This window comes from Salminus brasiliensis, chromosome 19, assembly GCF_030463535.1.
Source record: "Salminus brasiliensis chromosome 19, fSalBra1.hap2, whole genome shotgun sequence".
NCBI classification, from domain to species: Eukaryota; Metazoa; Chordata; class Actinopteri; order Characiformes; family Bryconidae; genus Salminus; species Salminus brasiliensis.
The window spans coordinates 9560089-9573759 of NC_132896.1; the positions used below are offsets into that span (position 1 = coordinate 9560089).

Here is a 13671-nt window from a genome sequence, read left to right on the forward strand (position 1 = left end):
GATTGTGGGTTTAGTACCCAGGCAAACTGCCACTGTTGGGCCCTTGAGCAAGGCTCTTCACCCTGCCTGGGCTATTGATGACATGGTTGTAGGTTCGATACCCAATGTTGGGCCATTAAACAAGGCCCTTCACCCTCCCTGCTCCCTGGGCACCACAGCGATGGCTGCCTACCGCTCTTAGCATGTGTGCTCACTGTCACTGTGTGTGTTTGATCACTAGTGTGTATGTGGGTGATGTGTTCACTACTCGAATATCTAACACAAATGGTGAATATGGTTGTCTTGTCTTGTTCATGTTTCCAGCACTGGTGGAACTTCATAAGCAGGTGGGAATTGGGAATTACAACCCTGCTGTCATGCACTGTCATGGAATACTAATCAGTAAGCTTCCAAAACTAATTAGCTACATTAACCTCGAACTTCAGACACCTAACATGCCTGGGCTGATCATCTGATCTTTTAAAAACCACAACCTTCTCCTTTAAAAGCCATCCAAACCCACTGGTCATCCATGCATGTCCGAGCACATGACACTATAGGAAAGACGAGCTCTCCTATGCGGCATCCAACCGCTAAAATTCAAGGGAAACTGGACATAACCATCTAGCGGAAAAATTCAGTAGGAGGAAAAATAGATGTGTGTTTGCGGGCGGCACAGTCTTTAAACACCCGCTGAAGCCTGTATGTGTGTGTTTGTGTGTGTGTGGAGACCCATTGACTCATGCAGATGAGCAAGGATGTGCCTAGAGGCAGGGAATCATTTGACGGAGGTCAGCGAGGTCAGAGATGGGAGTGACACTCTGTTAACTGAATCTGACCAGAGGCGAGGGCGTGTGCGCACACACACACACACACACACACACAAATGCAATTACCTTGCACAAGCTCTCCATCAGCTAATGAAAATGATCGTCCTAGCCATGAATCTCAGACCTCACTGAGAGACAGTGGAGAATCACTCTCTCTATTCTAGTATGAAAGCAGTCGGTTTCCCTCAACTCAAACTGTCAATAACCACCGGGCTGTTCGGGCTGTCAGGGCGAGCAGACGTCCCAAGCAGCCTGTCTGTCTGTCTGGCACTTTCTCTCTCCATCTCTCTCTCTCTCTCTTGACAAGGCAGCCTATTTTGGATCTACAGCAACATCAGTTCATCTTTAGCACATGTGTAACATGCTAAACAGATGGTTTGTTAAATGACCACTTCGTGGTGCCTTGAATGCACAACGCTGCCAAAAACAATATCTTACCAAGTGCAATCTTCTCAAATCTAGTCAAAATATCTGCTATTTCTCATTTTTACATTAGTATTATTTTTCTATTAGATATTATGTTAGCTACTGTAGTTGTCTTATTCCACTGGCAGATAATGTTGCATGTTTCAAGCATTATTTCTTAATAAAAGCTAAATTATCCGCCAACAAAATAAGATATTTAAATAAATAAAATTACTTCAAACTTGGAACAATACACCAAACAGCCATAACATTAGTACCACCAACAGGTAACAATATTGATTATCTACAGTGGCATCTACCAAAGGGTGGGCTACATTAGGCAGCAAGTGATTAGTCTTGAAGTTGATGTGTTGAAAGCAGGAGAAATAAGCAAGCAATAGAGTGTGAGCCAAATGACGATGGCTAGACGACTGGGTCAGAACATCTCAAAAACAACAGGGAGTTGTTGTCTTGTGGCGTTTTCTGGTATGCGGTGGTCAGAACATACTGAGAGTGCTCCAAGAACAGACAACCGGTAAACTGGGAACAGCTTATTGATGCAATCCATGAAGGCCCCACCTCACAACTTACAGGGCTTAAAGGATCTTCTGCTAACGTCTTGGTGCCAGATACCACAGGACACCTTCAGGGGTCTTTTGGAGTTCATACTAGGCATGGGGTGCTAATGTTATGGCTGATCAGTGTAAGTTAATAAACGTTAATAAATCTTATTGCCACACTAATCTCAAAGTGATAGATATTTGATATTTAGACTACAATCAGTAGAATTTTGCTAAGATAAGTTGCTTCAACATGGGAGTAAATAATCCTGACATACAGTAGACAGGCTGGAGACGCAGAAGAAGCAGGTAGAGACCAGCTTCAGAACACCAAGTACCATCTCTTCCAGCGCTCAGCAGGACTGGATTGACCCCTGAGCCACACGAGCCGAACACGACCTCCATCAGATAGAGCAGGAAACCTTCCAGAACCGCATCGCACACCCAAGCCTGGGAATGCACACAGCAGGCGAGGCCGCATACCACGGCTGATCTTTAACTACAAACAGGGCAAGTGGCCCATGAAGTGTAACCTTAACAATCACACACTCCCATTCATTAGGAGGAATTATTGATAAGCTGAGTTTGGTCTCCAGCCCTGACCTGAGGACGGGTCCTGGACTTGGGGAATGTGCCGTTTATTGTTGTAGGCGAGGAATGTGGGCTTCCAGAGCTTCCCTCTATGCCTGACAACTGGAAACATGGATATTTCTTCTCTTAGCTAAAGAGCACGGTTAGGATGGAGATGTAGATAAGCTTCACTTGTGCACGCTTTGAGACCATTTTCAGTCAATTTATTGGTTGTCTACAGGCCTGCCGATAAAGTTATCAATGTCCATTAGGAAAAACAGGGTGAATGTGGACGTTTGACATGCTATTGGCTTAAAAAAGGAGATCTATAATGTTGGTCTCAGACTCTGAAGCTCATGTTTAGTTAGAGTGCCTTCCTGCGTCTTCAGACATTAGATGACTTTGGGTTTCATTTGACTGCATAAAAAAACACCAGGTGTAAACACATCCAAGATCCACTGGGATCTTGACCACACTCCAAAGATGTAAAGTGTATGCCTTTGCTATATCTGCATATAAGCACCATACAATTACACTGAAGGTCTGCTGGTGTACACACTGGTGTCACAGACTAATGCAGAAACCAGCATATGCAAGACCATGCCTTCTTCTCCATTGATGCAGACCATCTGCTGCCTTTTTCAAAGCTGCCAAAGAACGCATTAGTTAAGTTTACTAAGAGTTTAAGTTGTTGTCTGATGTATAAATTGCTGGGATCTTAACTCAGAGCTCAGAGCCCTTTATTCCAATAAGTAGCAGAGTCTGGAGGTCACATGCTGCTTTCTAGCATCATCAACACCACATTCCCCCAAAGCAGTCATTGCGTTACCGTTCGCCTGCTTTGACCAGGTCTTATGCTGGTGGGCGGGGTTTATCTTCATTTTTTGCCTGTGTTGTTTTGGTTCTGCTGGATTTCTTTAGAATGTGATTGTGTCCTCATTCTGCGTCCGGCATGCAGCAGCTGGAGCCCAAGAGAGCACAACTGGCCTTGCTCTCTCCGGATGGGTAGATGTCTCTCTCTCTCTCTCTCTCTCTCTCTCTCTCTCTCTCTCTCTCTCCCTCTAGTGGGATGCTGACCAGCATGGGGGTCTGCTAGCTGGTGCATCAGAACGGGGTACTCTGTGCTTTCCTCCAAGCATGTTGGCTGCTCGTTGGCGTTGCATCGACAGCAGCTGGTTGAGCATGTGTCGGATAAGTTATGTTCCAGTCTTCTCCCTCCTAGTGTGGGGAGCATTAATTTTGGCAGGGGGAGAGTACGAACGAGTGGGTTGGATAACTGGATAATCTAAAATTTGGGAGGAATTCACTGGGTGAAAATTTAATTTTAAAAAATTTAATAAAAAACAAAAAAGAAAAAGCTGGTGGTGTCTCTAATCAGTTTGACGGTATATAATGCACAGGTAGGTAACAGGTGAGAAGTCATGTTTATAGGTAAATAATTAAAATAGTGAATGTATGGATGAATAGATCTCATCAGTTTCATTGAAATCTGGCCAAAGTATATTTAGATATGACCCTGACATTACGCACATGTTAATGCATGGCTTAGACAAGCTCTTTGATTGGTCCATGAACTGGTAAGTTAGGTTAATTGATTCCACAATTCATCGACAGTTGCAGCACCAGCTGCCAGCCACACAACTAGCTATGAATGGCAAAATGGTCAAAACAGCTCCTGGATGTGTTACTAAGAGCATAAATTTGTCAAAGTCCATTAGTATAATTGCGGGTGGTTGGGGAACATTACTCAGTGCAATATCCTGAAGACATCTATCTTATTGAAGTATACTGATTAATTGATTTCCCATGATTGCGACGCTTATCAAAAATTAAGACAAACGATCCAAAGGACGTTTCCATTGGGCAGGCTCTGCAATAATTCACAAACTGGCCTAAATACAGTGGACAGGTTTTTCATTCACTCAGGCGTAATGGAGTAAATCTTACATTTTTTCCGTTTTTTTTTATTTAAAGGGCGACAGCTGTTTAGACGTTGTACTCACAGGTTCTTGACGTTGGTAATTCCGCGGAAAGCCTTGCGAGGGATGGCCTGAATCTGGTTCTCACTCAGGTCCCTGCAAAGAGAGAGAGAGAAAGCGAGAGTGAGGGAGAGAGGGGGGAGAGGGAGATGAAATGTTAGGAGAATGTTTGAAGCCACTTCACATTTCAGAAGAAGCATCTCAGGCCAGATGGGTATTGAGACGCTCCAGCCTTTCTTGAGCGATACGACTCTGGCTTTGAAGTCCAAAACCAAATTGTTCAACAGACCATAAATGTCACATCTCCCTCTTTTTTTTTTTTCCTCCTCTGGGCCCTCCATCATCCTGAATGTGTGTGTGTGTGTGTTCTTCTAATGTAAAACATTTCTAAAGCATTTCCTGAGCAGCGTGCCTCACGAGCCTTTCACTATTGTCCAGAAGAAGAATTAAGAAGGAGAATCACTCGGACTCAGGTAACATGAGAAAGCGAGCTGGTGTAAAAAAAAGAAGAACACAAAATCATCCATCTCTTCTCAAAAACATCCGCATATTAATGAGCAGCAGCTCGATTTCTTAATATATTTATTTTAAGCTCAGTTATGAGCCAAATGATTTTTGACATGTCACAATGGTTGGGCTTAACTTTATTAAGCTTGTTTGTTCGTAGGCTCATGCCGGCAAATATAATTTGAAAACCAGAATGCAATTACTGGCCAGAGAGGAAATAAATGAGATATGGAATATCTGGCCGGCTAATCGGAGTGTCTGCCTCGCAGTCATGCCTGCAACACGCAACACGGAGAGAGCCCTGAGCCCGGGTCAAAACGCCTGCCCTTGCTACAACCAATTTCACTGATAAACAATCAGGCACGGCTCCAAACACTCAGCGGCCTTCTGCCAGGCTCCCTGCGTTCTCCCTAATCATGCATCACCTACAGGACTGCCAGCAATTTCCTCTTAGGAGCATTATACAAACAGAATTTATCAGCTTCTGCTCCCCCCCGCACACACACACTCCTCCTCCCTCCCCACTAAAACTGGATATGGATGTGTTTTTAGGAATCAATCAACTTTTATTAGTGGGGGAAAAAAATCTTAATAACTCTGTTATGCTCGGCACAGAGGGAAAACAGAATTTGGGGTCTGGCTGCTCTTGATTGGCTGTGACATGTTGAATGGTCTTGTGTTTTCTTGGATTGCCTTGTCTTTGTTTGCTATTGCTTGGGTCGCCTTGATGCAAACAGCATGCTCTTTTGTGCATGTTTCCATCAGAAAAAAAGGCTATAGGCTCTGTGTGCTGCGGAGGCAAACTGCATTAGCCATAATGGCTACAGAGGAGGACAATAAGCCAGAGTAAACGTGCCTATTTGCTGCCCCATTCTGCTAGCCTGCTGGCTTTCATGGCACGAATGCGAAACAGTGGTAAAGGAGTGTGTGGGACAAGAACGTGTTCCTGAGCTGTTTCTTTTTCATCCACTCATATTCTGAGGAACCACACCTCTTCTGTTACGGCTGGAGCGTAGTTTAGACTTACAAGCAGTCAGCAGAGGATGAGCACAGACAATGAGATGCTTCTAGCCAGTCTTGGTGCAAGAAATGAAGAAGATACTACTAGCCCACTAGACTACTGGCTAGTCGTGTCACATGGGACATTCCACCAGGCAATGCTAGTACAGGAGATGAGATACTGCTAGTCAGTACTAGTGCAGGAGATTTAAGGCTACTAACCAATTCAATTCAGAAGATGAGCCAATAGCTACTAGTAGATGCAGGAGATGTGCTGCTACTAGCCAATCTTAGAACAAAGGGCCCATTGCTACTGGCCAGTTGGGTCACATGTGCTTCCTACCAGGTAATGCTACTAGTAATTCAGGTATAGCAGAGGTCATTAACCTTAATCTTAGTGTAGGATATGTGCTACCAGGCAATGCTAGCACAGGAGGCGAGATGCTACAAGCAAAATCTGGTGTAGGAGATGCTTCTAGTCAATCCTAGCGCTAGAGATATGTTGCTGCTTACCAGTCCTGGCACAAAAGACATGAATCTACTGGCAGTCTGATCACATGAGATGCTACTAGACATTTTTAGCATAGGAGATGAGATGAGCACCAGCAAATTCTGGTGCAGGACATAGGAGGCTTCTCTCCAATCCTAGCCCAGCTTGTGGGGTGGCACTAGCCAATCCGAGGACTGAGAGTGCAGCACTGCACTTCCACAGCTAATAAATGTTTTATAGCTTTGTTTACTCAGTGGAATTTTTCCCTCTCATCATTCTGACAAAAAGGCAAATTGTCCCAACCAAATAAGAGCAGTTATGAGCAACTATCGCTCTCTACAACAGCAAACAACTCACAGCTTCTTTGCTGGAGTGAAAGTGAGATGAACTCGTAGGCGAGACTGAACGCACCGCGGCAATAAGCCGCATTAGGTGTTGCTTAATGAATAACGACTGGAAACTGGAAAGCTGTGCTTGTAAAGAGATAATGAAGGTTTATGAGAGAGAAACGCTTTGTGCCAGGAATAATAGCAGCACCCAGTATTCATCTTCTTTGGTCATACTTCTAAATAAAACGCAGTGAGCCAACACAAACGTTTTGCTCGTGGCTCGATCCAGGCCTCATTTCCACGGTGTTTTGCAGGCCTACACAAGATCATCCAGTGTTCGGGCCTACAGAGGTCAACCTCAAGTAAGCGAGGACGTTGCTGAATCGCTCACATGCAGACAGCATGTGTGTGTAGAGGGGGGAGTGCATCGGTCTCCCTCCTCTGACAATCTGCTTGCAAATTTCATTAATTTTATTTTCCTTTCGCCCTCCTCCTCCTGACTCGCAGGACGGCTGCCATAAATCTCCTATTGATTCCATTAAAGCCTCCCATGTCCAGACAACCTGGCAGCACCAAAACATATTACTGATAAAAGCTGAACAACACACAAGGATAACGGAGCAGGAGTGCAAGGAGAATCCGTCCTCAAGCCCACAACACATACACACACACGCACGCAGTCGTACACAAGAACAGCTAGAGGAATATTCAGGGTGTGTGTTGGTCAATTCTCCTTGTTATCACACTTCACAAATGTCAGCCTTTATCTGCTTTCCTGAAAAATGGAATAAAGCGCTTTAGAGCTGGATTATTCGATCCGCGTTTTCTTTCCCGATGCGCTCGGCAGGAAATGTGGCGAAAGCGCAAAGGCAAAGTGTGATTGTCAAAGACGAGCGAGGATAAAGAGCGCATTAGCGTAGCCTGGACACAGAGAACACTGGAAGCCGTTTCCAGTATTTTCCCACAGATCAAATCACTGTCTCTATCTCTCTCTCTCTCTCTCTCTCGTCGCTTCCAACGCATGTCTTCTAATACCGCAAAGTCAAAACAGGCATCAGTCTCTCTCTCGCCCCAGCTTATCAAGAACACAGTGCAGTAGAGGCTGTAGACTGGGCTTGCTGATTCGCCTCCTGCCATGTCTGTGCCTCTCCTGCTATCTATCAAGCGCTGCGGTGCTTGCAGGGTTTGATCTTGGCAGGCCTGTTATCTGCATGCCAAATTGAATCTGGGGTTGGAGATCCTGTCAGAGGCAACGACACCTGTCACTGGTCTCTATTCACTTTGGAATATCCACCGCTCGCCTACACACTCCCTGTAACCCCATTCCGCCCAAGTACACCACCTTCAACCATGCCCATGTATTTGACTCACAAATCGTTGCTATCATGGAAAAACCTTTCATCTCAAAAACTGCAGAAATGGCAGAAGGAAAATACCTTGAAAAACCTGACTTTCAATGGAAGTCAATGTAAAATGATTTTATTCAAAGCCATTTGGAGCATTTTTATTGGTTCCATTCATCATAAAATGATACAATGTAAAGATCAGTTAGATTCTTATGAGAAAAAGTGAAAAACTGAAAAAAGGGAGATACAAGGTTTTACGTGACAGTGACCATGAAAAGCTGGAAACAAGTTAATATTCAGTCTCTTGTTAACACTTTACAATGCCAATCCTTAGTTAGTCCTATGTGTCCAAATGTCTCCAGACACCGCTTCTAATTAGTGAATTCAGCTACCTACTGAAGGTGCACCTGCTAACATAGATATTCAGCTACACATGTTGTAGAATCTCCATAGAAAGCCACTGCAAACAGAATGGGGTGCTCTGGACCAGTCACACGTGAACCTATAGGGTCACCATGCCCAACAGCAAATATCAGCTGGAGGGATAAGAAACCTTCCAGCTTTGAGATTTGGAGCAGAGGAACTGCTTTCTTTAGACTGATGGACCTCTGTCCAATACTTCTGGAGAGTGGAGATGGAGATCCAGGACTAATCAACATCCATACCTGACCTCATCACTGTGCGTGTTACTGAGCACAACCAACCTCTATCAGTTGGGCCTTTAGAGGCCTTCGCTGGAAATGCTGAAATGATATCCCCCTCCACACACACACACACAGCTGCACACTCGTTTTTTTGAATGCCCTGACCACACTGATATGGTCACTACAAGCAGTCTCTCTTTGCCCGCATGCTCACTATACACTTCCCACATCACATCAACATCTACACATAGGCCCTAAATATCACAACTAAACCGCACCGTCCACCACGGCCTCCAAGAACACACGGGTGAGAGGTTACCAGGGACCTGTGGCCATTCCTATCAGAAATATTGCATTACATTATTCATTTAAAGCAGGCCTTCATAACTGGCGCCACTGCCATCGCCTCCATATTACATCTAAGGAGCGTTCACAGCTTCAGGGAAGGGCAGCTCACACCAGCAGAGCGAAAAAGTGCAAGTTTTCCATGGGTGTGCGTTAAGAGGCCATATACTGTACGCACGGTGGAGCATGGTGGGTTACAAAGCGTGAGGAGCCCAGGGCGAGCAGGCAGGCCCACGGAATTACAAAAGCACCACGGATCCGAGTATTTGTTTTTCATAAGTGTGTCGTGGGGAATCAGGCACTAGTGATGGCTCTGAGAACTGACAGGGTTACGACGATGGCTGGGCCGGGTCAGGCTCTGCTCTCTCTATGCTTGTTTTTAGACAGCGTCAGGACGTGGGGTCATACATGTGTATCATAGTGTGTCATCCATGTGTGTTATAATTTATCATGACATGACAAAAACAACACATTACAAAGTGTAATATGATGCAGCAATGTGTATGCACCAATCTGCCATAACATTAGCACCACCTGCCTAATTTTAAACAGAGCTGACCATTCAAGGCATGGACTCCACAAGACCTCTAAAGGTGTCCTGTGTTATCTGGCCATAAGACATTAGCAGCAGATCTAGCAAGTTCATGGACTGCATCAATGAGCCTTAGGGGCCCGTGACCCTGATGCTGGTTCACAGGTTGTCCATTTTTAAGCCACTTTTGGTATGTACTGACCACTGCATGCCAGAAAACCCCACAAGACCTGCCTGATGTTTTAGAGATGCTCTGATCCAGTCGTCACAATTGTCACAATTATCAAAGTGGCTCAGATCCTTTTGCTTGCCCATTTTCCTGCCCCTTGACAGATGCCACTTTAGGTAATCAAAGTTTTCACTGCACCTGTTAGTGGTATTAATGTTATGGCTGATCAGTGTATATACAATGTATATCAGCGGCAAACCGTGTCTATTACAGCAAGGCCTTGTAAGAGAGACCCACCTGTAAGATAATGCTAATTTCTGCTAGCCCTTCTATGGAATTCTTGTAGAATGTTAGCACTAAGCTAAAATTACACACATTTTTTGAATTCCAATTTCAGAAAAATGGACCAATAGAAATGTTTTGGAATAAAATATTTTTACATTGACTTGACCATTAAAAGTTAAGAAAGATTTTTCGTCCTCCTGTAAAGTTGCTGTTTGTACTGGTCATATACTTTCCACTACTTTGTACTGGTCATATACTTTCATTTTAGGACACATTTTTGTTCTAAAAACACACTAAAACAAGTACATACTCTCACACACACACACACACACACATACATAGAGTGCAGGGGTTATGAGATGCACATTTCTGATTTCTTTCATTAAAGACACAGCCAGAACCAGAGGGGCAAGAAGACCCCCGAGGGCTCCATAAGCGTTTTGTTTTATGAAACCGTAGACGCCTTCAATGGGCGACTTCTCTCCACTGCAGTCTCTGCGCATTCCCGTTCCAGCTGCTGCATCTGACTGCTCCCTTTCTCCTGTCTTTCTTTCTGTCTCCCTCTCTGTCTCTCATCCATCTCTCTCACTCTCTGTCAGTTCACTCCTACACCAATGCTGCAACTCATTCGTGCTTATTCGATAAAGATATATAGAAAGGCGCATAATAAATACTGACCTCTCCGCTGGCTCGTATTTCAGGCCTTTTACAGCCCTGCTTATGGCTATGATGGGCGCAGGACAGCAGAGCAGGATTCTCCTGCAGTTAGTGGTCATCTCCATCTTGGTTTATGGCCACTTTTAAAAATGGAGGCAAATTAAAACACTATGGATTCCTGGCCCTGAAAGACTCTAAAGTGTAATTGGCTTTCAGGAAGACTGTAGCTCTTAATTAAAACAGAGAAGAGTGGCACGTTTTCATTGGCCTGCGAGAGGAACAGAGGGAAAGCAGAGGCCAAATGTAGCTTTCTCTTTGAGGAATGAGGATTTACTCCCTTTTCCCCTTTCTCTCTCTCTCTCTCTCTCTCTCTCTCTCTCTCTCTCTCTCTCTCGCTCTCAGTTTCAGTCTTCTCCTCTCTCTCTCAATAAAACACCAGCCTGCAGAATCAGCTTGCGCTCTCTGTTCCCTTCCCGTCCATTAATTCGAGTTATGATTGCGGTTCCTCTGCTGAAATATATCTCTAAAACAGAGAAGAAGCGAAGGCAAATATTATATTCTGGCAGGTGGCAGAGAACCAACGAGGAACCGCACGCTGGCTTTGGATATGAAGCTCCGTTCTTCATGAAGAGCAGCGCGGCATCATCGTGTTACACAGCTCTTTAGCCGAGGGTGGCTGCCCTCAGTCAGGCTTGATGGAAAAGACAGCATGGCAGTCGGTGAAGGTTAATACTTGTCGGCTTGTTAAACCTGAGTGGTACAACCTGCGCTACGCTGGACCTGTAAAAGGCGGCAGGCGGAGAAGAGAGCTGAAATGAAGACACTGGGGAGATATAAGCTGAGAGAGCTACAGCAGCCATGATGAACCTTACAGAGAAAGCAGTGGCAACAAAACTACTGAGATCTGAGTAATGATTCAGTGGGTACATACGAGAGAGAGAGAGAATAGAGAGAGAGAGAATGAAAGAGCAAGAAAAACGACGAAGAGAGTAAGAAAGAGAGAGAGAGAGAGAGAATAAAAGCAAGAAAGAGTGAGAGAATGACAGTAAGAGAAAGAGCTTGGGTCATACTGCCTGCCATCAGCAGCTGGAGCCTGAGAGAGCACAATTGGCCTTGCTCTCTCCAGGTAAGTAGTTGGCTCACTCTCTCCCCACATGATTCTGATGCTGACCTGGAGGTCATAGAGACACTTATCCAACCCACTGGTTAGTACTCTCCCCCTATCCCATGTAAAGCTCCTAACACTGGAAGGGTGAGGACTGACACATGCCTCCTTCGACACACGCAAAACCAGCCACCGCCCCTCATCGAACATCGCCGGGCACACCAGGATTCATCAGCGGCCAAAGTCCGAGAGGAAACGCAGTGTCGGGAGAATTCCTAGTGCTAGGGGGAATTGCGAACAGGTGGGTTCATTGGCGGAACCATATTGGGAAAAGAAACTTGTCAAAACAAGAAGAAAAGAAAGTGAAAAAAAAAAATAGAGAATGAGAAAGAATAGAAGAGAGAAATAGTGAGTGAATTCCAGTAAGAAGTAGAGTGAGAAAGGAAGAAAATAAAAGAAATACGGAGAGAAAAGAAAGATATTTAGAAAGGGCGAGAGAGAAAGAGTGACTAAAGGAAGAATCACAGAATGTGGGAGAAGGAGAGGGAATAAAGAGAAAGAGACTGCATGAACATATGAAAGAGAGGGAATGAGAAGCAGACAGTGAGAGAGAATAACAGAGAGACAGACTTAAAGTGAGAGAGAGAATGAAAGAGACTTGAGAGAGAAAGAAAAAATAAGAGAGCGAGAGAGAAAGAAGTGAGACACAGAGGGAATGAGAGAATGAAATGCAGAAAGAGAGAGAGCGAGAGAGAGTGAGAGAGAGCGAGAGAGAGAACAACACAGGCATTAGTCTGAACTGTGTCCTGATCAAAGCTTGGCGGCGGTTGGTTTTGTATTCCGCTCCAGTCGCTTAACTCGGTGCCCTTGCTTAGTGTCTTACATTCAGCCCAAAGACTCCTTGATTTAATTAACTCAGTGCTTTATGAATAAAAATATTCCAGTATTGATCATCCCGGGAGCTGACGCAGGCTAAACTGGGACAGTCATTCGCTTCATTACTCCGCCCCACATTTTTTTTTCTGCTTGTAGCAGAGGGCAAGAAAAAAAAAAAAAAAAAAGAGGACAGCTTCTAAATCATGGTAAATGGGCTCAAATGCTCCCTTGGGTGCTTAAAGCTCTCTGCTCCAGCTTCAGCATTCCTCAACCGCTCCCAAGAAAGCGTCCGTGTATGGAAATTATAAATGGAAATAGTTTTTTCCCCCGTAAGTATCTATTATGTTTTGTCGATACTTTAATTAAATTGGACAGCTTAATGTGATTTACCTTGATCCATACCCTTTATGGTTATAAAAGCCTTTTTGGCTTGAGGCCTGAGAAATGTCGAACAAATTTAGACGAGTTGGAGGCACGGCGGGGGGTGGGGGGTGAGGAGGAGGAATAGTTGGAGAGGTTGGGCACACAGGGTGATTTGTTATTGCTTAATTCACTTTTATTCCTCTTCTGTCATTTGGGCTTAATTCTCTTTCTTCTGCGGCGTCTCGGTCGCTGGACGGGGCCCAAGCGACAGAGCGGGCTTTTAGGAACATTTATAGCGGCAATAAAATGTCAGTTATAAGGCATGACAAGACAAGAGCGCACACACGGACAGCAGATCCGTCGCCCTGTCGGATACGCCGGAGTGCTTCTGGAGATAGGACGCTTCAGACAGATGAGAGCAGAGAGATTTTGTACAGTGTCTCGTATCAGTCTTGGCGAGAAAAGCTCCTACAAAGCAAAAATCCTAAAAAAAAAAACAACAACACGTGGTTGAAAGGATGAACCCGCTAATCAGACAATGGGATTTGCGGGGCTTTTAAAAAGAGTGGGTTGGACGCCTGAGCCCGGCTCACTCTCCAGCTCTCTGTTCACATCTGGGCCCCATCAGCAGCCATAAATAATACTGAAGAGATTAAGAGATTGGCTGATGGGGTGGGGAGTGGGGGGCGCTGAGAGGGGTA

At 44.9% G+C, this 13671-nt stretch overlaps 1 protein-coding gene across 1 annotated transcript in view; it reads right to left on the reverse strand.

The window, feature by feature from the left end:
• Window positions 1-13671, reverse strand: part of slit3 (slit homolog 3 (Drosophila)) — a 197357-nt gene that overhangs the window by 89218 nt on the left and 94468 nt on the right. Inside the window, exon 5 of the mRNA XM_072663035.1 lies at window positions 4348-4419. Coding sequence (XP_072519136.1) covers window positions 4348-4419 — 72 coding nt within the window. The remainder of the gene's footprint in view (window positions 1-4347; window positions 4420-13671) is intronic.